Consider the following 21,641-nt stretch of genomic DNA (forward strand, 5'->3'; position numbering starts at 1 on the left):
CCGCCAGCTTGGAGCGCTCGCTGCTTCTCCCTTGTCCCCCTCCCCAGCGAGGGGCACCACGTCCCACTCACCGGACAGGCTGAATCCTGACTGATGGAGGTTCCTCACGGGCGGGTTGGGCCGCGTGGGCGAGCCCCGGGTGGAGCCCGCGGGGGTGCCCCCTTTGGGCGTGGTAGTCAGGTCAAACACCGGGCCGTCGTATAGGCCCCTCGGGACGGCGTGCAGGTCTGCCATCTGCAGCAGAGAAAGTGAGTCACCCCTGAGTCTGTCAACAGTTAAGGGCTGTGCTACGTAGCAAGATAAGTCAGGGAATTCAGGGGGTGGTGGGAGCCAACAAATAATAAAATAGGGTAATTTTAAGGAAAGAAGATGCAGACAATAAAGGGGGCGTGGGGATAGAGTGACAGTGGAAGAGGTCAGTGAAGTCCTCTCTAAATAGGTGAGCTTCCCTCTTACAGAACAAAGGAGGCTGTTGTGGGGCCGGGCAGGAGGGAAGGAGGACGCTGCGAGGGGCAGAGGACCAGGGTAGAAGGCGGCGCTCCCCGCAGAGGAAGCAGGTGGGGGAAATGTTGCAGATGGAAGGACCGCCTGTAGGCCTGGAGCAGAGGGAGCGGGAAAGGCAGCCGTTTGGGCCAAGGTCTACGTGCTGGCAGGGTAAGGTCCGGCGGGAGCTCCACCCACACACTCCTCAGCGCGCAGCAGAGCTGACAAACCACAAAGGGAGCGTCCTGCAGACTGACCCCCTGGCCTCGCTGTGGCTGTGAACCTGTCCTGGGACTGGGGAGCCAGCCAGCACCACCCGCCCCGCCCCACACCTGGCACGCTCCAGGCTAGGCCTGGTGCCAGGAGCGGGAGGCAGGGGCAGGGGGGTCACACGAAACATGGTGCCTCCCCCAGAGGGGCCCCCGGTCTATCAGACACAGGCTGCCGGATCACGCAAGGCAGCAGTGCAGCCCGCACAGCACCTACGCCCATGTCCTCTCCCCGGCTGCCAGAGGAGGCCAGCAGTACAGGGTGGCCCACGGTAAGACGCTGATCACATCTGCCACAGAGCCTGCCCTCCCCTCTGGGAGCGACTCAGGTGCAGGTACAGAGGCGACGCTCATGACATCTGCAGGTGCGGACAACTCAGGTGGGACCTTGTCTCTAGCCGTGTTCCCCAAAAACTTTAGCCAGTAACTCTAGAGCTTCAACATCTCTTTGGGTGCAGAATCTAAGTCGCATTAATAGAAATAAAGACGTAATGTAGATGGTAGGCTTGAGTTCCACTCTCTTCTCTAGTAGGCCGCAGCCGGGGTGTGCAGTTAAACTCCGTACCACCTAACGTTAGAGGCAGGGCCGGTGCAGGGATTTAAAACGCTGTCAGAAGGGACACCTGGATGGCCCAGTCAGTTAAGCGTCTCTCTTGGGCTCAGGTTATGGTCCCAAGGTCCTGGGATCCAGTACCGAGTCAAGCTCCCTGCTCAGTGGGGAGCCTGCTTCTCTCTCTCCCTCTGCCCCCCCGCCCTGCTCTTGCTCTCTCAAAATCTTTAAAATAGAATAAAACGCTATCATAAGCTGTGCAGGGATATTCAGACTAAAGGACAGATGCGTCTGGAAACATACACGTGCTCTAAGAGACGGTGAACCTCACTCCGCGAGGACGCCAGGGGCAGAACAGAGCACGAGTCGACTGCAGGGAGGGAGCCTTGCGGCCCGCAGGAAGAAGCTGGTTGTCACAGGCAGAGAGGGCAGCTGCCTCCGCAGACAGCGAGGCTCCCTGCATCCGCTCTCAGAGGCTGGATGTTCACTGGCGGTCTGGGAGTAGGTTGGGTGCTTGGGTACGGAGTTCCCGTGAGTCTGTCTTTAATGGCCACTACAGTGTGTCCCCAGCCCCCCGCCTCACCGTCACCATGACTGAAGACTCACGCTCCCGGCTGCTGGGTGCTGGCCCATCCCATGCGCACAGATGACTGTGTGCCTTCCAACAGACAAGGTTGGGACCGGGGTCAAATTCCACCCCATCCCAGGGCTGGTCTAACCCCGCTCTGTGGATCCCTAGCCTTACTGGAAGGCAACCGTGTGGCGGGTGTGGGGGTACTGGGGGCGCTGAAAAAACAGACTTCTGGGCCTCACCCCTTAATTAAGTAGAGTGCTCAGTTTGTTATATTTAGGTAGATACACAGACACACATATGTGTCTGTGTATCTATCTTTCTACTTTGTGAAATCAGGGACATAAACAAGATTTTATGTGAACCATAGAACTAGTTAAAAGGGTTATAAACATTTGCCCTATGGAGCAACAGTGGATGGAAGAAATGAGACTGGGAGGGGTGGGTGTGGGCTGCTGATTCTCACTGTACGCCTTCAAGAGTTATTTTTTAAAAATATATAAACATTTTGAATTATTAAAATTTTAAATTATTTTTAATTGAGAGTACTACAAAAATGGAGGAAAGTTATTTGAGAAAAAAGGTTCCTTGGGCCAAAAAAGTTTCGGAAACCCCCTTTTTATAGTACATTAAATCTGTGCAAGTGTCTCTGGAGAAGAGATCACTGCTGTGAACTTCTCTGGGAGGGTCCAAGGCCCACAGACTCCTCCTGATCCTGTGGTTACTGTCCCTGGGCCTGAATGGGACACAGTCCTCCCCCCACCCCCAGGCCCGGCCAGCGTCTCACCTTCCTCCGGGCTTTAATGCGCTTGTAGACGTAGTCAGAGAACGGGCTGCAGGGGATGAAGCGGCCGGCCCCCTGGGTCACGTGCAGGTTGCCATCTTCCAGCATGATCTTGCCCTGGCAGATGACCACCAGAGGAGCCCCGCGCAGCTCTAGCCCTTCAAAGATGTTATACTCTGCAGCCTAGAGACAGGGGTGAGGGACAAAGCCATGAGTGGGGGTGAAGGATGGGGAGAAGAGGGACACGGTTTTCCTGGGCGTGGGGCCTGCCTTCAGCCTCACTATAACCAATGCACCGGGGAAGCCAGGAAGAGCCTCCAACGCCACCAGAAGCTTTGGGTGGGTAGAAGCCCTCGGAGAGAGATGGCTGCTAAGTAGAGGCTGGACTTGCCAACAAAGAGAAGCATCTAAAGATTTTTAGAAAGGCCCTGGTGTGGACGGACATTTTGCCACTGGCGGTGTTCAAAGAGAAGCTCGGAAACTGTCAGGGATGCTGTGCTTGGCCCTGCTGTACGCACTGGGTGAGTGGGTGGGCTCCACGACCCTTAGGTCTCCACTAGCCCAAAAGTGAATGATGTGACACAATGTTTGAATGAAGGCCATCCCCACCAAAAATGGGATTTCTCTCCACGGCCTTCATTTATTCACCAAGCAGGAGGCATTACTGCAAAGGGTCAAGGACATCCATTTGGAGTCCAGATGTGTGGGTCTGAATCCTAACTTCACCATTTACTTGCTGTATGAACTACTGAATTTCCCTGCACCTCCATTTCCTCCCCGATAAAATGCGGATGATAACAGTGCCTGTAATGGAGATTCAGGGAATGAAAAGCACACTGCCTGAAACATAAATGCTTTAAAAATATGAACTATTTTTACTAACACGGATGAAGCCGTTTCCCTTAGGGACTGGGCTTTAATTATTATCCTTTACACGAAACTCCTCATGAGGAAGTTGTCTGGGCTGCTGACCAATTTTTTTCATGTTCTCTCTCCTTTTACGTGCAGGGGGGATCCTGCCCTCCCCGCCCTCCTCGGGTAAGGTCAAGTACAGGGCTGGCTTGGGCCAGTGCGGTATGAGAGGAAGGGCCATATACCACTTCTCTTAGGAAACCTTTCTGAGCAGTACTCCAGGGACCATGACCTGGTCCCCGGCCTCAGCGATCACGGAGGCGGGTGTAGACATGTCACCTCTGTGTTGACTGTGCTGGGAGCAGCCCCCTGCTGACCCATCAAGGAGAGCAGGAGTGAGGAGTAACGTACTGAGGTGTTACGTCACTGAGAATTTGGTACGGTTTGTGACTGCGACCCATCCGGGTCTAGTTGGCCTGGCACAAGGCACATGCACACATCTCTCCTGGCCGACTTCCACCCACGCCTTCTCCATGCTGCTCTTCTCCCGCCTGCGCGAGCCTTACCGACTGGTGGTTCTTGGCGGAGACGATCTTCACCGCGTCCGGATCCCAGATCACCAGGTCACTGTCAGAACCCACAGATATTCTCCCCTTGCGGGGATACAGGTTGAAGATCTTGGCGGCATTTGTGCTTGTCACAGCCACGAACTGGTTTTCATCCATTTTCCCGGTGGCCTATGGAAATACCAAAAAAACTCAGTGCAGGGCTCCCGCGGTCAGAGCACCGTGACCATAGGGACGGGCCTCTGAGGTGATGAGTACAGACCCCACCGGCAAGCTGCCCACCTGGCCGCGCTGTCCCGGTTACACGCACAGCGGCTAACCCGCAGCTTCGGGAGGCCGTTACGACTCCTGGAGTGTGCGTTTTCTCTGGATATGTGCATACACTTACTTCCTTGCCCCTCTAATTCCAAAAAGAATTACAGAGTTCCCAGTAAAAACACATGTGGTTACGAGCTCCTTCTTTAGATATTTATTTGTATTTGCATGGTCACGGGATAAGCACGGAAGAGCTTCCCCCAAATGATAATAATGGTTAACCCTGGGTTGTCGAATTATGATTGATTTTTGTTTTCTTTCATGTGTGTGCTTTTCTGTGCTTTCCAAGTGTTCTTTTAATGAGAATGTATCATGTGGAATTAAAAAAAATATATATTATTTTTAACAATTCCAGATTGTACTAAGATCACTATATATTCACAAATATGTACCAGTGTTGAAGAAAAAAACAAAACCTAAGTATGTGAGAGAAGAGACAAAAATATTTATACTTTTCCTCTTTACAAAACAAAAAGCCTGGATTTAGTTTCAAATCTAACTTTGAACTTCCTAGGAGCTAAGATAAGAAGGGAAATAATATGGTGGCTTACACTGTGTAGATGAATGAGGCATTAATTCATAAGCAATATATGTGGCTCAGAAATAATTGTCTTTAGGGTTTTTAAAATAAAAGAGAAGGGGGGCGCCTGGCTGGCTCAGTTGGTAGAGCATGCAACTCCTGATCATGGGGTTGTGAGTTCGAGCCCCATGTTGGGTGTAGAGATTACTTAAAAATAAATTCTTTTAAAAATATAATAAAATTAAAAAATAAAAAGGAAGTGATCAACTTAATGAGTTAATTATTATTTTTACTAAGACCTTTGGGACAGCCTTCATTTGCATGGCTATTTCTTTTGTTTGGTCAACAATCCATCGTACAGCCTAGATGACCACACACTCAGTGAAGGGCATCCTTGATGAGCAAGTTGACTTCAGTCTCTTAGGCATACACCCCTTGCTTACCTTTTTTTTTTTTAAAGATTTTATTTATTTATTTATTTATTTATTTATTTATTTATTTATTTATTTGACAAAGAGAGACAGCCAGCAAGAAAGGGAACACAAGCAGGGGGAGTGGGAGAGGAAGAAGCAGGCTCCCAGCAGAAGAGCCTGATGTGGGGCTCGATCCCAGAACGCTGGGATCACGCCCTGAGCCGAAGGCAGACGCTAATGCCTGCGCCCCCCAGGCGCCCTCCCAGGCGCCCCCCTTGCTTACCATTTCAACGGGTTCTGTCGAGACGTTTCAAAAGAAGTGATAACACTCTCCAGAGAAAGAATTTTGATTCACTATTAAGTACAGATCATTCATGCCATCAGATGAAGGGTCTGTATGTGTGGCTCCTAGTTCTTAACAATCTAGAGGAGGAGGTCTCCTCACAATCTCAAGGCTCATCCCTCTAGAAATGATATTCCTACACCACTTGAGACACATGGTTCCAGAAACATCTCAGCAGGCATGAGGGCTCACCTACAAAAAGCAGTGGCAGGAGGCTCTGATCTGGCCCTGGCCCCCATCCATGACCTTGATCCTTACCACAGCCTTGTCCCAGATGACAGACATCCGCTCTTCCACACCATTGGTGCCCTCAGGGATGGCTGTGAAGTTGTCCTTCCCAATCGCCTTCTGGGCAGTGCTGAAGGTGCAGTGGGCACTCCCAGAGAGCTGCAGGTCTCCACTGGCAAAGGAAAAAAGCTCCATATAAACCAGAGAAGTGGCTTAGAGGCACCGCTGGGGACAAGCATCAAGTGTCTAAAGTCAGCATTCTGAATTCGAGGACTTGAGTTTAGGATCCTTTCTGTACTTCTTAGCAGCTGTGTGAGCATAAGTGAGTTCTTTCCCTCCCCGGGGCTTACAGTTAGCCCAAATGGAAAACCAGGGGGTTAGATCATCTCTGGGTAACAAAGTACAAGAGACCCAAATGAGTGACGGGACTGACCCTACATGTCCTGGGGGCAGGGTCAGCCATCAATGAGCGTCCCTTTCATTTCAGTTAGGTGCTGTTCAAAATTAGACACATGATCTGACCCTCAGTTGCTTAACCTGTAAAATGGAGATGACAGTCCCTCGCGCATACAGTTGTCATGAGGATCGATGAGTTCATGTGTGTAGTCTCGCCACAGGACTTAACACATGCTATATGTTAACTGCTGCTGTCATTATTAATATGATTACTGTTAGTCACGTGTAAACTATGACGGGGAAGAGCCCGTTGCTCTCCATGTGTTCTCCTCACTGCAGATTCTAGTCTAGCTGATGGATGGGCTGCTCCAGTCCTCATCCCACCCTCCCACCCCAGTCCCACGAGGTTTCCACGGGATGCATGCTGCTCGTCATCCCCGCACCAACCTGGCCAGCAAGGAGTTGATGTAGTCAGGAGTGGTGGGGTCAGGGCTCAGAGGTGGAGATGTCACAAAGGCAGCTGCCTTAGCCCAGTTCTTGCTCCAGTAATGGGTTCCATCTGTGCCGAGGCTGGCAGTGATGGGCTCACCAAAGACCACGTTTCCTGCGATGGTAGGAAAGAGGTGATGGGTTTGCTAACGTCTGTGCTGCTCTGGGCCAGGCTCAGGTAATCACGGCCCCGAGCCCTCCTCAAGGCTTGTGGCTCTGAAGTCATGCAGGCCTGGGGTCAAGTCCAGGTGCCCACCTTTTCTAAGCCTCTGCTTTTCTATCTGCTAAACATGAACAATGTCGTATCCCCTAGCTCACAAGAAGCCATCGGTTATAAGGTGCAGCTTTGAGCCCCAATTTGAGGCAAAACAAAAAATGTATATATACTGATTCTAAGATTCATTGACATTTCAGAAATGTTAAAATATGGACTAGGCCTTTCCTGGAATAGATGAAATAAGACCATGTCTACTTCTCAGGATTCTGAAAATGAAAGGATCTGGGGGCCCCTGGGTGGCTCAGTCAGTTAAGCATCTGCCTTCAGCTCAGGTCATGATCCCAGGGTCTTGGGATCCAGCCTCATGTCGGGCTCTCTGCTCAGCGGTAGCCTGCTTCTCCCCGGCCTGCTGCTCCCCCTGCTTGTACTCTCTCTATCTCTGTCAAATAAATAAATAAAATCTTGAAAAGAAAAAAACTTAAAAAAAAAATGAAAGGATCTGGCACGTACAAAGTGTCTGGTACACACGAGACGCTTGGTGACTGCGATTTCCTTATGCTACTGCTACTCCTTCCCACGGCAGACGCCCGAAGCCCCCAGCGCGCCTGCGTGCCTGGGAGCTGCCAGCTCCTGCTTGTTGCAAGGACATGCTCTGGTTCCACAATGAGGTTCTCATAATCTTTCCATCATGCTTGTTATTCCATAAGCTAAAACAAGGAGTGATATCTGCTCGAGGGCACCCAATAACCTGGGACACATCAAAGATGAGGCTCACTTCTTGGACCCTGTGTCTGCAATTCAGGGTTTATATGCGCAAACCAAGCAGCAAGGAGAAGGGATACTGGGAAATAAACTGATCTAAGCTGAGCTTTTTAAAGAAGAAGGGAGAGAGAAAGAGAAGGCAAATGCTGTCTCACAGAAGGTTGTTTGGTACCAAGTTTCTCTACACCAGAATCTTGGGCAAAAGATGCCCCATAAAGCCCAGGACTTCTCTAGCTTCAGTCTTCCACCTTCCACATTCAGGTTCCCCCTATTGTCAAAGTGTAGGAAGGCTCTATGGCCAAAATTATAAATATGTCTTGCCTTCCTTCAACTCCAATCTATGGGTTTTGGTTGCCTGGAATTCTTTGCCAAAAGAATTCTAAATATGCTCTTGGTTTCACTGTAAGAGTCAAGACTGACTTGTGATGTCTGCCATAGGCAAAAGAAGGAATCAATGGCAATGATTCATATATGACAGCCCTGCTCTTTGGGAGGACGGGAAAAAGGATCCACACAAAACTAACGAGAATTTCAAGGGCTCTCTAAAGCAATTTACCCAACTACATCATATAGGACCACAAAGAAAGAAATGGAGGTCAAGGCAAGCCCCAGGTACTATTAAGAGAAATACGATCTTAGAAGTGGAAGAACTCTGGGGCGCCTGGGTGGCTCAGTTGGTTAAACGTCTGCCTTCAGCTCAGGTCATGATCCCAGGGTCCTGGGATCAAGCCCCACATCGGGCATCTTGCTCAGCGGGGAGCCTGCTTCTTCCTCTCCCCCCGCTCGTGCTCTCTCTCTCTAATAAATAAATAAAATCTCTTTTAAAAAAAAGTGGAAGAACTCTCCCTTCAGACTGTCTTTAGATGGAAGAGTAGAATAAGCAAAAATTTTAATAATGGTTGGGTTTGAACACCAGCTCTCCCAGCTGGGAGATCCTGACACATTGTGCTTCAATTTCCTCATCTGAAAAATGGGGATAATGTCTATTTCTCAGGGCTCTTTGACAATTCTGCGTAACAATAAATTTGAAGTATTTATCTCTGTGCGGGGCATACAGTTGGTCCTTATTAAACTGTGAATCCCTAATATTAATTCTGAGCAGCTATGCAGAGTTGTTGAAGAATACCTGGTGAGTGAAGACACCGGACTTCAGGTCAGGAGGGAAGAGAGTAAGCCCTGCTATACTCTCTCCCTGCTCTAAGTATGCTTCTTTCCTTCCCTGTGAATGACAGGTCCCAAGATGTTTCCTGGCTTCCGTGTCAGGAGTCAGCGTTTCAGCCCTGAAACAAGGTCTCCCTGCCTCCCGGCCACTCTGGAGACATGGCTATCCTAGCTCTTCTTGCCAGACAATCATGAGCCAGAAGGCAAAGGGTGAGGCATCTTTCTCCAGGAGTTTAAAAGAAGACCCAGTGTATAGTGGAAGCTCTCTGTCCTTGAGACTCTCGCTCATCCTGAGATGGTTCTGAGGGAGGATGTAGCCATGAGCAGAAGGCATGAGAGTAAGTATGGTAGGTGGTCTTGGGGAGAGGGTGGGAGGGTTCCCCATGCATTTTTCTTGCTCGCTTGCTTGCTTTTTTTCTTTTTGCCTTTCTCCAAGAATGGGAAAGGAAGATTGGGCTACTTTCCTGGCTCTCACCCAATGACTCATACCCAGGAGAGCAGCCACCCATGTCACGCTGAGACATTTACAAGCAAAGAAAGAAAACAGCAGGCTTACTGTGAGCGGGGTAAGGCAGGAGATGCCCCAGAATGTACTAGCTACGAAGCCTGTCTAGACAATTAGGAAGAATCCCCTCCCAGAAGAAAGGGGTCCCCTTTGCCAGAAGGGCAAGCAGCTGAACACTCAGCCATCAGAGTCCGGGGAACTATTTTTAGCCACCCAAGCCACCCACATGCGGGTCTTTACAGACCCGCTCAGAGTTTGGTGGATAAGTCCCTTATCTGGGGTCTCCATGACCACAATGGCCGCCAGGACAGGGTGGTAACAAGTATACACACGGGCCTAGGAAATCCTCTCTCCCGACTAACACAGGGCCCCACACCTCCAGGTTCTCAACCATACGCTGCTCACAAGTGAGCCCATGAGTGTGCCACGGAAGACGAGAACAAAAAGCAGAAGAGAAAGCTCTGAAATGAGAGTAAACTTCTGCTTGGTACCGGAGGAGCAAATGAAGCCCAAGTTAACAGCCACGGAGGAAAACAGCAGGAGGCAGAAGGCGGTGGGGACAAAGCTCCGGGGTGTGAAGGCGGTGCCACGAGTCATGCTTTAGAGACCCATTCAACTCCTTGTCCAAAATCAGCTGTGCTAACCTGTGTGGCTCAGGTGGTGGGACCCCGCCCCTGCTCACTGCCCTCCACCCTGGCCGATCAATTGCAGCATCCCCGGAGCAGACACTGGCTCTAGGAGGGGCCCATGACCCAAGCCGAGGCAATCAGAGCCCTCCTGGGCACTTTTGATGGAGCTGTTGGAAAAGCTCCATCTTTGATGGATGCCCCCCCATTGAATGCTGAGGACAACGGGTGCCTCTGAGCATTTACTCTTGTCACTGTTCACCCTGAAAATGAAGCCAAAAGAGAGGAAAACAGAGACAAGAAAGGATCAAGAGTGATAGAGCCCCAACATCATTGTTGAAACCCCTTGATCCAGCTATGCCTGAAACACCTTCAACCAATAATTTACTTTTGTTTAAGTCCATTTGAGTTGGATCTTTGACTTCTGCACCCACTATAATCTTGACTAGTATGTCCATTTATAAAGCTCAGATAATGTGAACTGACAATGAAGGATCAAAGGGAGGAAGAAAGACACCTGGGGCACCTGGCTGGCTCAGATGGTTAAGTGCCTGCCTTCGGCTCAGGTCATGATCCCAGGATCCTGGGATCGAGCCCCACGTCTGGCTCCTGGCTCAGCCAGGAGTCTGCTTCTCCCTCTCCCTCTGCCTCTCCCCCTGCTCATGCTCTCTCTTTCTGTATCTCCGTCTCAAATGAATAAATAAAATCTTAAAAAAAAAAAAAAGAAAGACGCCTCAAAACACTGATCGAAGCTGTGTCATCCCAGACAAACAACTTGCCCTTCCTGAGCCTAGTAAACTCACCCACCAAGTGGGAGAAATGCCAGAGTCCTGCCATCCACACAGGACCCTCTGCACTAACACGGAGGAAGGGCTTCCCAGAGAGCAAGGCAAGGAGTAAAATAAGCACATTCCCACAGGACAGCCAGAGGGGGGAAGGAGCCACATGGCTGGTGCTGAGCCCTTGGGAGCACCAATCACCTTTTTTCCTGGCTTGCGAGATCAGGTCCGCCGCGCTCTTGCTCATGACCTTTGTGACGTAGAGTGGACAGTTGGTTTGGCTCGCAATGGTGATGGCACGGAACACAGCCTCAGCTTCCAGCTGCAAAAAGAAGTCCCGGGAGTCAAGAGAAGCACAAGCCTCTTAGGGGCCACTCCCCTGCCTCTGTAAGCTGAGAATGTAGCGAAGCACCGAGCTGCAAAGCCCAGAGGGTCTGCAGTTAGAGGCCCCCAACCCACCACGTCCCCGCTGTGGCGCTTCACTTGGCGTCTCAGAGTCTCGCCCTCACCTTCCTAGGTTGCTTCCCTCCTCTCCCTGTCATGATCCCAGTGGCTTCATGTGATGGAAGCTTTTGCTCCCCAGTCTTCCCAGACAGATTCTCTGGCAAAGCATCCCAACACCAATATGGAAATAATAACCAGTAAAGGTGATTAGACATCAAATCCTTTTCAGTCAGAGGTGGCCATCCCAGCAGGCATTTCTTGCACTGATAATTCCCAGGCTTCCAGGGCACTGGGGTGGCTCAGTCAGTTAAGGGGCTGACTCTTGATTTCAGCTCAGGTCATGATCTCAGGGTTGTGGGACTGAGCCCCACGTCAGGCTCTGCACACTTAGTGTGACCTCTGCTTGAAATTCTCCCTCTCCTCTCCCTCTGTCCCTTCCCCCACTTGTGCTCTCTCTCTCTGTCTCTACAATAAATAAATAAAATCTTTAAAAAGAAAATGAGTCCCAGGCTTCTCAGCAGAGGGTTCTCTTCTTCTCGATTTCTTCCATCCCCTCCAAGGTAGAATCTACATGTTCAAATACGCTAGCCAACTTGGTTGGATTTATTCAATAAGAAATAATGAGTTTCCCCTTACTTTATTAACAAACGGTCTTTAGAGCTCAGGTTCTTTCAAATGGCCTGGGTCTGGGTTCTGGTTCTGCCACAGACAAGCTGGGCGACCTCGGGTATGGTACATAACCTCCCAAAGCCTCAGTTTCCTGTCTGTAAAATGGGGACAGTAATAGGACCTGGCACACAGGGCTGTTGTGAGGATTCTAAGAGCTCATCCTTTAAGGCACCTGACCTGCCCCTGGGACAAGGCAAGTGAGCCTGGCAGGCGGGCTGTTGGTCTTATTGCTCATCACAGCTCCTGGCCAGTGTGGGAGAGCCTGTGTCACTGCCCAAAGCCCAAGGCAGTCCGATTCAGCCCAAAGCAATGATGCTGGCATTCTCCCATTCAATCGGCAATAGTTCCATGTTGGATGGATAGGACATTCTGGTCAGCCTATGCAGCCCAACACTTTAAAAAAATACCAAAAACAGCTTGCAGATGCCCGGTGTTTGCATAACGCAAACCAGCCACTGCCCTTGGTGGGTGTGGTTCAGGAAACAGACTCTAGAACTTGGCGGGTCCTGCCTGCTGGCATCCCCCAAGCGGCACTTGCTTCCAAGGGGACGAGCCCCTGGAGCCTCTGACCACAGATGAATATGGCCACCTTCCTGAAGCACCGGACTTCGGGAGCAAAGCTCAGGTTCAGCTCTCTCTGCACAGGGTGTGCTGAGATGGTAGCAGAGTGTGCTCCGAACCGAAGAGGGGCTGGCCCCCCCTCCGCCCATCCCGCCTTCTTCACACCTGTGCTGCCCACTGCACTCCCCACGGCCTCAGTCTGGCCCCTCGGGTCCCACCCCCTCCCAGCTCTGCGGGTTCTTCTGCACCTTGACAACATGACTATCTTTGGAAGGTGACATCACCCTGCAGCTTCACCCAAAAGGGCTTTCAGGGTTGTCCAGATCTACAGCTGAGAAGCTTTTTACTAAAAAGGAGACGGGAACAGGAGGAGTGGGGTGGGGAGGGGTTGGGAAAACAAACCAAGGAACAAAAATAGACTTCGCTCAGAAATCCCCTGGCTGCTGCTACACAAACCCATCTTGCCAGCAAATCTCTGCCGCGACCAGCATTTAGGGAAAGTTTCACAAACAGTGCCGATCACCCCGGCCCGCTCACGCCGCGTAAACAGCTTTCCAGTCCTTCACATGGGAGCAGCTAGGGGCTTAACCCCCTGAGCCTTCGCTTCTTCGCCCAACAGTAGTGCCCAGCACCCTGAGCAGCATCAAGGACAGCTAAGGTAATTAGCACAGCGCCGGGTACGGGCTAGCGTTCCATAGAAGGGGCCTGATATTCCGGAGCCAGACCTTTCTGGAATGCTGTGAAATAAGGATAAATGATTTTAACCGGGAACAACAATGTCATTAGATGCTGAGGAGTTTCACGAGTGCTGACAGTTCTGCTTCTCCAGCTGGGCATGAGTGACACAACTGTATTCAGCTCGTAAAAAGTCCTCGAATGTTTATGATAGGAACATTTGTCTGTGAGTGACCTTTTAATTTTTAAAAGCCTCTAAAAGAGGCCACAGGAATCACTTGTTTCTGGTTCTGCCTTCTGCAGAGTGGGGGGTGCTGGGGCGACAGGGCAGGAGCTGGGCTCAGGCCACTTGCACAGAGGGCCCTGAAGGCACTCCAGGCGCCACTCCCGGGCTGGCCTCCCAAAGCCGGTATGCTGTCAGCCATGTGGCCAGCCAAGGCCCCGTTCTGCACCCTGTGCCAGCAGTTGAAGCTGCCGACATCCCAAACACACGCGATCAGCCACTAGTTAGCATCTATTCACTCGTCAGCTACTAAGCAGGCCCTACTCTATTCATCATTCATTTTACACGAGGGAAACGCCCATATGCAGACTTACTCATCACCTTACAACAAATCGATAGACATAATGTCTATGAAACACCCACTCCACCTACTACCCATATGGCTGATATTTTATTTTGCAGGACTCAGAATATAATATGGAATCAGGGAGGAAGCGGAAATGTCTTTGAGATGGACCCTGATTAAGAAAGGATTTAGGTATTTACCTCTCCAAATGAGTAAGTGTGGAAGACCCTCCACCTTGAGTTCTCTTTAGAGAGACAAGGGGTCACAAGTACGCATTTCCCTCATGTTGCTTTCTACTTTTCTCTGAGTCCCTTGAGTTGGTCCATCAGATGTGTGGTCTTTGGAAGAAATGATCCAATACTGCTGTCTGGTATTCACAGACTCTCCCCACCTTTCCTCAAGGTTTGCTCCTACCCCGTGTAAGCACATACCTGGGGGAGGCAGGCCAAACACAAACACTCCAAGTGTCAAACGAGCAGGAGGCCATTTACCAGGCTGCTGGGGACTGTAGGAACACGAGTCTCCCAGAAGATGATGGAAAAACAGAGCACCTCCACGGCTGTCCTGCCCCCTCCTCCAGCCCCATCCCCGGCCCCCCACAACTCACCTCCTCTGGTCTGCTCAGCACATGGCCTTCTGGGCCAGTGATCCCCATTTCCAACATCCGGGTTTGCTCCTACAGCAAGAAAAGAACCGAGAACAGTTTTGAGATAAGCTCCACTGAGGCATGGAAAAACTATGCTGGTATCTTAATCTGAAGAAAAGGGTCCAAGGGAACAAAAAGAATAAGACGTGTATGTTGAATACCTTTGTTAATGCTCCATCTGGAATTATAAAATAGGGTCAAGTCTTAACTAAGAGGAGAAAAAAACGTTTCAGGGTAGCTTTTTTTTTTTTTTATTAAAAGGACGGCAGTCACTTAGAGCATCAGAATTTTGTCGCTGTTACACATCAAAAGTCACACCAACTCACTGACTTCTTACAGCTTCCTGCTGTGTTTCACAAGGTCTAGTCGCCTCCCCCTACATCAGAATCGCCCGGCTTGCTTTTGTAGCCGTGCGGCTGTCTGGCCCTCTCCAAATCGGAATGCAGAGGTGACATTCTGGGGATCTGCGCTCTAACAAAGCCCTCGGGCTTTCTTGTCGTTTAAATGGATGGCTGCAACAAACAGACTCAGAATTTAACCAGATGAAACAATGCCTCCAAACAGCATTACCTGACTCGGTCTTACGGTCCGATTCTATTTAATTAGTCTGTTTTGTGACAAAATTGCCTACCCCTCACAGCTGATGGCTAAATTCTTCAGACTATGGCCAGCTTTCTGGAAGGAGCAGGTGGCTGGGCAGTGAACACACACGTGGGCTAATTGGGACTGGCAGGACTCCTAAGCTGCCGTGTCTGTAGTTTTGCTGGGCTTCACTCTCCAAGCACTGAGGCCAGTGCCAATGAACCTGGGCGCTGTGCAGGGAGAGACGAGGGAGAGTGACCTGAACGAAGCCTTGTGGCTCTTTGGAAGTAGGAGATGTGTAGAAAGGAAAGGAGTCCTTCTCTCTGCACAAGAAGAACTATTTTTTGTCATTGTTGTTTTTATTTTGTTTCTAATAGTATAAATCTTTTTAAAGGTATAGGAAGAAAGATGCACACACTCGAAGCAATTGTGAGAAGAGGCATGATCACCGTCTCCAGCTCTACAGGATTAGAAAAAAGGCCACAGGCTGATTTTGCAGCAAAGAACCTTCACTTCTCATTCTTACTGTTCCATTTCTCGAAACTTGCACTGAACCCAGTTTCTTCTGAACTCTGGAGAGCTTCTGCTCTGTGTCGTCTCCTGAAGTCACACAAAGGTCGAGGTGTCCAACTACAAAGCCTCTTCTGTCTCATCTGACACTCTCACGTCGATCTTGTCCAAGGGTGCTGGCCCCGCGCACAGGAGGGAGCGCGCTCCAGGAGCGGTCTCCCAGGACATTGCATCACGTGCCTGAAGCTGAGTGCCGACCTCCTACACCAGCATCTCTGCAGCCACGAGAATCCCAGGAATCCCCACGCTCCGCAGGTGATTTTAATGCGCTGCTCCTGCTGGGAAGTCCCAGTCTAAACGCCCTGGTGTCCCTACAGCTGGAAGGTTAGGAAGGGGACGCAAAGACCCTTCGAAGCCACCTTACCTGGGGGGGGGGGGGGGCGTGGGCACCTTGAGGCACTGACCATGGCTGTAATTACATCCCAGTTTGGGTAATGACACAATTTTGGTTTGCTCCAAGAGGACAGGAACCCTGTTTTTTTCATCTTCCCTCTCCAAGGCTCAGCACATAGTAGGTGCTCAGGAACTACTGTGAGATGAACGGCTAAAGAGGCTACCCTCTCAGATGGTCCTGCCGGCTTGAAACTTTTGAAAATCTCCATGGCTGGTACCCATGAGGAGATTTCTTCTTGCTCTTTGGTGATTTCTGCATCAAGGCTGAATACAGCAGCTGCCTTCATTTCGACAATGTGATAAAATCTTTCAGCTCAATCTGAATATAATAAATACCCACAAGAAACTCACCCAAATGGAAAAATGCCCTTATTCTTTCCCTGACTGAGAACAGATCCTTGACAAGGTAGGGAAGAGAGGGGACGGGGGCGGGGGGGGGGGGAACCAGAGACAGTTTGGTGCTAAGGGGCCACCAGAGGAAGCTGGAAAGGGGGCTTAGCACTAGAGTCTGTTTGCCTCCACAGGGCCTTGGAGGAAGTAGTGGGGAGTTTGGTTTCTAGGGCATCTGGAAGGAGGGCTGGGTCCTCTGGCTGCTGTGCTGAAAATGGAGAGCAAGAGGAGGAGTGAAGCTCTAGCACCACGGGGATGCCTCCTGTGAGCACCGGACCCTCTCTGGAAAATGATTTCATTATCTCTGAGTGTGTGGGGGACGTGGGAGAAGGCTGTCAGGGGCCTGACTAATGAATCTCCTTGGTCAGCAAGAGGAAACGACACATTTAGCTCACCTCCTCTGCTCATGAGATAACACCCAGAGTCTGAAATCCTAGCAGCTGGAGCCCCGCGCTGCGGGGACATGCTGTCTCTCTGGGGGGCCTGCAGCGGGACTGCTGGGGCAACAGGCCCAGGACGCACCGACTCTGGCGAAGCCACACCACCTCAGAGCTAAGATTTTCTTCTCCCAGTTACCGGCTGGGATCCTTGGGCCGGTGACTGCATCCTTCTGAGCCCAAAGTTCTCCTCTACAAAACAGGGTAGATGGTAGCCATCTCTGAAGGGCCAGGTGAAGAGTGAGAACACACTACAGCGCGCACCAGCGCCTCGCACACGGCCGGAAGGGCTCACAACATGGTACCTGCTCTTTGATGTTCACAGGTCTGAGACAAGGGTCGGCCTCATGGTTCCCACACCCTGCTGACCACATTCACCAAGTCCTGCACGACTTCTAAAATGAAGTCTCAGCCCAAGGACTAGCAAGCTATGGAGTGTGTCTGTTTTGGTTCCCCTCAGTAAACTCGTGCCTGGCACAAAGCGCTCAGGAAATACTCTCTGAAAGAATGAATAATGGTTTTAGCTGTGAATGTTATTATATGGACCAAGAGAGCTCCCACTCTTCTAGCGGCCTCCTCCTAGTAGAGGCCAATCTTGAATGCTTCTGAGGTAAAGAAGACCCTGGCTAAGACACATCTGGGCAGCCAGCCCATTAAGTGACCCGGGAGATGGAGAGAGTGCCTTCTGCTTCCTCATAAACCATCACTTTGGGTCTTGGGGCCTCGCTTTCCTCACTCTTGCCTCAGGTTTCTCAGTACAACTTCTAGGAAACCAGTGGGATGTCTGATCCCCACAAGATTTTTATTACCTTTATTACCTAAAGCCGTGAGCTCCGCAGTCCTGGATCGGATTTCTGAGAAGCACTGCCTGAGGGTTCTTCCCTAGGACAGAGACTGTCACGTAGCTTGGACTCACTTTTCAAAGAGAATCAGCAACACTCTCCCACTAAATGGCCCAATTGGAAAACCTCTTCCGGGATGCCTGTTCTGATCCCCTTGGATGGTCAGACAGTCCCCCTTTTCACAGCACCCTCGGCTTTCTCCCTTGCTTCCCTTCATTGCCTCCTCCTAGCCTGGGAAGTTCTTTGGGGCAGGTGCTGTTTTTAGCAGAGGGTTTGGGACCGAGCCTCACGCCCATGAAAAGCTCATGCAATACTGCAGGAACAAGGAGAGAGACGGGCCGGGGATCCAAGCCCGTGCAGAGAGCACACCCAGGGCTGCGCGGCGTTACCTGGGCAATGATATCCCCATTCTCTGCGTGGACTTGCGCAATGGCTCCCAGCTCACCCAGACAGGTGAAGATCTCGTAAAGCTGAAAGAGAAAGGAGTTGCTGTCAGCTTCACCAACCACTGAGGCTTTCAACAACTTCACACAGGGGTCCATCACTAGGGCCACAAGTAAAACAAATGAGGAAAGCCAGAGAAAATCAGTGATTAGGACAAGAAACACAGACTAAAACATGCACGACCAAGAAGTGTGAGTCCACAGGAACTCTAGGAAACTCTCTGTGAAGAACATGTCATGTCTCCCCAGCCGACAGGGTAAATGTACAACAACGTGCTGTCGAGCCTTCTACGCTGCCTCCAGCACGTTTTTAATGGTCCTTCTCGACAAGTGCTCCTGAGAGCTGCTACAGCCTGGCCAGAAGCTCGAAGGAAAGCTGGCACCCCTATTCCCTAACCCTTCAAGGTAGACCTCCCCCCCACCTCCTACCCAGGAGGGATGGGAATTCATTCCTTGTATTTCCTCTGAAAATGTGAGATTCATCTCAAACCAACACATGCCATGAGAATGTCTCAGGGAAAGTCAGAGACAAGCTATTCGCCCAAACAGCAGAAGGCCCTCTTAATCCTGCGAGGCAGAGCACCTCATACTTCTGCTGAACTCCTGCAGGGTTTAGGGCTGGTGTGGCAGCTGGAGATTTCGGCATGCCCTTCCTCTTGTCCTTCTGAGAAAGCTGCTGCCAGTGGAAATTCTAGCTCCTGGACTGCCTTGCCATGGGCACCCTGCCTGCTCCCTTATTTAAAATGTAGTGTGGACTGCGAGGGCCTTAAGAAGCACTCTGGCCCAACAGTCTCCCACAGAGACCACAGTGACTCACGCTCCAAGAGCCAAGGTCATCGGCAACAATGGGAAACCCATCCAGCTACCCCAAACCACACAGCAATGGCTTGTTACCTCTGTGTTGGACACTTGATACAAATCCTTATAGGCCATGTAAACCATGAAGGAGTTAACCCCTGCAAGAGAGGGAAGGGAGGGAAAACAGGAAGAAAAAACCATTAGCACATCACATCCACTCTCCTTCCTTTGCTCCCGTCGGCCGTGGGGTCCAAGTGCATGACAGGCGCCCGTCCAATATAAAGCAGTTGCTTCCCATTCTCCATTCTCGCCTCCCGTGCAGAAGCAGCAATGCCGACGTGGTGTCACAGCAGAAGGAGCTCTGCTACGCCTCTGTCTTGCCTCCCCATCCCCCCGTTCCCCCGTCCCCCAGCCCAGGGAGTCAGTAAGCTTTGCTACTGCTCGAGGCAGGATACAGCACCGAGAATCGGGGGCAGCAGCACCTACTAGCTCAGTGAGCTTGGGATACCTCACCTCTCCGTCTCCTCACCTGTAACATGGAAAAATGACCACAGCCTACTTCGGAAGGCAGTTGGAAACGTTCAGTGAGACAACAGATACCAAAGGCTCAGCACCAGACCTGGCACCATATTTGAGCTTCATTAATGCAGCTCCTGGGATGGGTTTATTTCGCCACTTTAGGAATGCCTGCTCCACACTAGAGCCTGTGCAGGGGTCTGCATCGAGGATGGAGACCACATCCTCGGGGAACTAACGGAGCTAAGGGGCAGAAGTCAAGGTGCACCGTGTGCTTAAATATCTAAGCTGTAAGGGCTATAACGAAAGCGCTATTTAATTTTTCACTCCCAAATAGGCTATTAATGTAGTAATTTATATAAATAGGTGGGGCTGGGGAACAAACAGAGAGTCATTTTGAGGAAAGGAGGATAATTTTGGTCTCCAACCATTAGGGCCATCTCAGCCCACAGTGTTCCAGGCCAAAAGCGGGTTGTAATGTGAGAACTTCCCTACCCAGAATGGTTCAGCTTGGGGCAGCTTTTCCCAACACTACCCTTCCCATAAGCCTCTGCATCATCTGCGGAATGACCCGGGCTCCTTGGAAGGGAAGTGGGCGTTAAAGCCGTTCCATTTTCTACCCCAGTTGAGATGCATGGTGTGAAAGGAATCACAAGACAGGAGGGGGGTTGCAATCTCATATCCTGGATCAAGAAGGTCTGGGCAGAGCTCGTCGGATGAGGAGGGACGTGGACCCTGGGAGCCTATCCTCTCCCCTCCCCTGCAACCCAGAGCTCACTCTTTCCACTGCACTCCGGCATCCGCATCCAGGCAGCTCACTGAGAACAGTATTATTAATTTAGTGTTATAACAATACATCTTATTACATTAGTATTAGACCATGATTGTGATGAAATTAGTGTAATGCTATTACTATTACAACACTATCCAGCACCCTGTGGCATTTATCCTGTAGCTCTTCACTGGCCTGCTTCCTCTGGCCTTGCACGCTCAGCAGAGACCATTCCTTACATGTCCCTAAATCCCCCAGGTGACGTTATGATGCTGAGCACACTGCGGGTCTATTTGTGTGTATGAGGGGGTAGTGCGTGTACGTGAAATATCTGATGATTGAAAGGTAGAAGGAAGTAGAGAACAGAAGAATCTAAGACGACCAGGGAAACCCAAATCATGTACCCACTGAGAGGACACACACATTTCCATGTCCTAAGCTCCTAGCCTGAGTACGAACACATCTTTGCTCCCACAAGTGCCATAGCCTTTCCTGAGTATAACACTGTTTGAGAACCATAATGGTTTGATCTTTAGAGCGCAAGTTACAAAGGTTAAAAATTCCTAATCTCACATTTAGTAGCTGTGTGACCTTCTAGAAGATGCTAACCTCTCCTGGCCTCAGTTTCTTCCTCTAATGGGCAGTGTTGCATGGAGGTGAAGAGTACAGACTTTGGGTATATTTACCGCTAACTAGCCCTGTGATCCTGGGCCACTTATTCTGAGCCTCAGGCTCTCCATCTGCTAACTGAGATAATCATCCTTATTCTGAGGCTCTCATAAGGAGGGAGATGGCGTACACCAAGACAAAGTGCCTGGAACGCAGTGGTACCCTCACCTAGCACTCACGCTCAAGCGTCCAGGCTCCGAGCAAGAAGGGAGGAGGGGGGCGCCTGGGTGGCACAGCGGTTAAGCGTCTGCCTTCGGTTCAGGGCATGATCCCGGAGTTATGGGATCGAGCCCCACGTCAGGCTCCTCCACTAGGAGCCTGCTTCTTCCTCTCCCACTCCCCCTGCTTGTGTTCCCTCTCTCGCTGGCTGTCTCTATCTCTGTCAAATAAATAAATAAAATCTTTAAAAAAAAAAAAAAAAGAAGGGAGGAGGGCACACGGGGCTCACCTTTGTCCTTGATGAGGTTCTGCACCTCCTGCTTCACGCTGTCGTTCCAGTGGGTGATGTCCACGTGCAAGGCATAGTCGCAGCAGCTCTTGCCATCCGCCCACTCTCGCCACTTCTCATAAGCCTCCGTCAGGCTGGCCTCGGGCTCGGGCACCACGTGGTCAACTGAACGACAGAGGCCCCAGATGGGTAAGTCACTGACACGGCCTCTGCTCCCCTCTGCACAGGCCTGCTCCTGCTTGCTTAGCTAAGGCTGCAAAGCCTCTACTTCCTGTGCATAGCGTTAGAAAGTGTTCCCTGGCAGTTTCCAGACTGCTGATCATTTAACTGTCACTTACCCGTGTTGCTCTTGGACAAGCTACTAGCTTCTCTAAACCCCAGTTTTCTC

General features: G+C 50.8%; 1 protein-coding gene and 1 long non-coding RNA gene across 3 annotated transcripts in view; one reads left to right on the top strand and one right to left on the bottom strand.

Moving 5' to 3' along the window:
- Positions 1-21,641, bottom strand: part of DPYSL3 (dihydropyrimidinase like 3) — a 110,879-nt gene that overhangs the window by 4,636 nt on the left and 84,602 nt on the right. For both annotated transcript variants that reach the window (XM_026498969.4, XM_026498970.4), the window contains exons 4-13: positions 21,254-21,418; positions 18,945-19,006; positions 17,997-18,077; positions 14,355-14,423; positions 11,031-11,151; positions 6,738-6,894; positions 5,925-6,066; positions 4,076-4,246; positions 2,661-2,840; positions 72-234 (exon numbers count right to left, since the gene is read on the bottom strand). In XM_026498969.4, the coding sequence (XP_026354754.2) occupies positions 72-234; positions 2,661-2,840; positions 4,076-4,246; positions 5,925-6,066; positions 6,738-6,894; positions 11,031-11,151; positions 14,355-14,423; positions 17,997-18,077; positions 18,945-19,006; positions 21,254-21,418 (1,311 nt within the window). The remainder of the gene's footprint in view (positions 1-71; positions 235-2,660; positions 2,841-4,075; positions 4,247-5,924; positions 6,067-6,737; positions 6,895-11,030; positions 11,152-14,354; positions 14,424-17,996; positions 18,078-18,944; positions 19,007-21,253; positions 21,419-21,641) is intronic.
- Positions 12,931-19,057, top strand: LOC123001048 (uncharacterized). Its single transcript, XR_006409573.3, has 2 exons — positions 12,931-13,161; positions 15,370-19,057. It is a non-coding gene; the product is annotated as an uncharacterized LOC123001048 (long non-coding RNA).

The sequence above is a fragment of the Ursus arctos genome, unplaced genomic scaffold (assembly GCF_023065955.2).
Source record: "Ursus arctos isolate Adak ecotype North America unplaced genomic scaffold, UrsArc2.0 scaffold_5, whole genome shotgun sequence".
NCBI lineage: Eukaryota > Metazoa > Chordata > Mammalia > Carnivora > Ursidae > Ursus > Ursus arctos.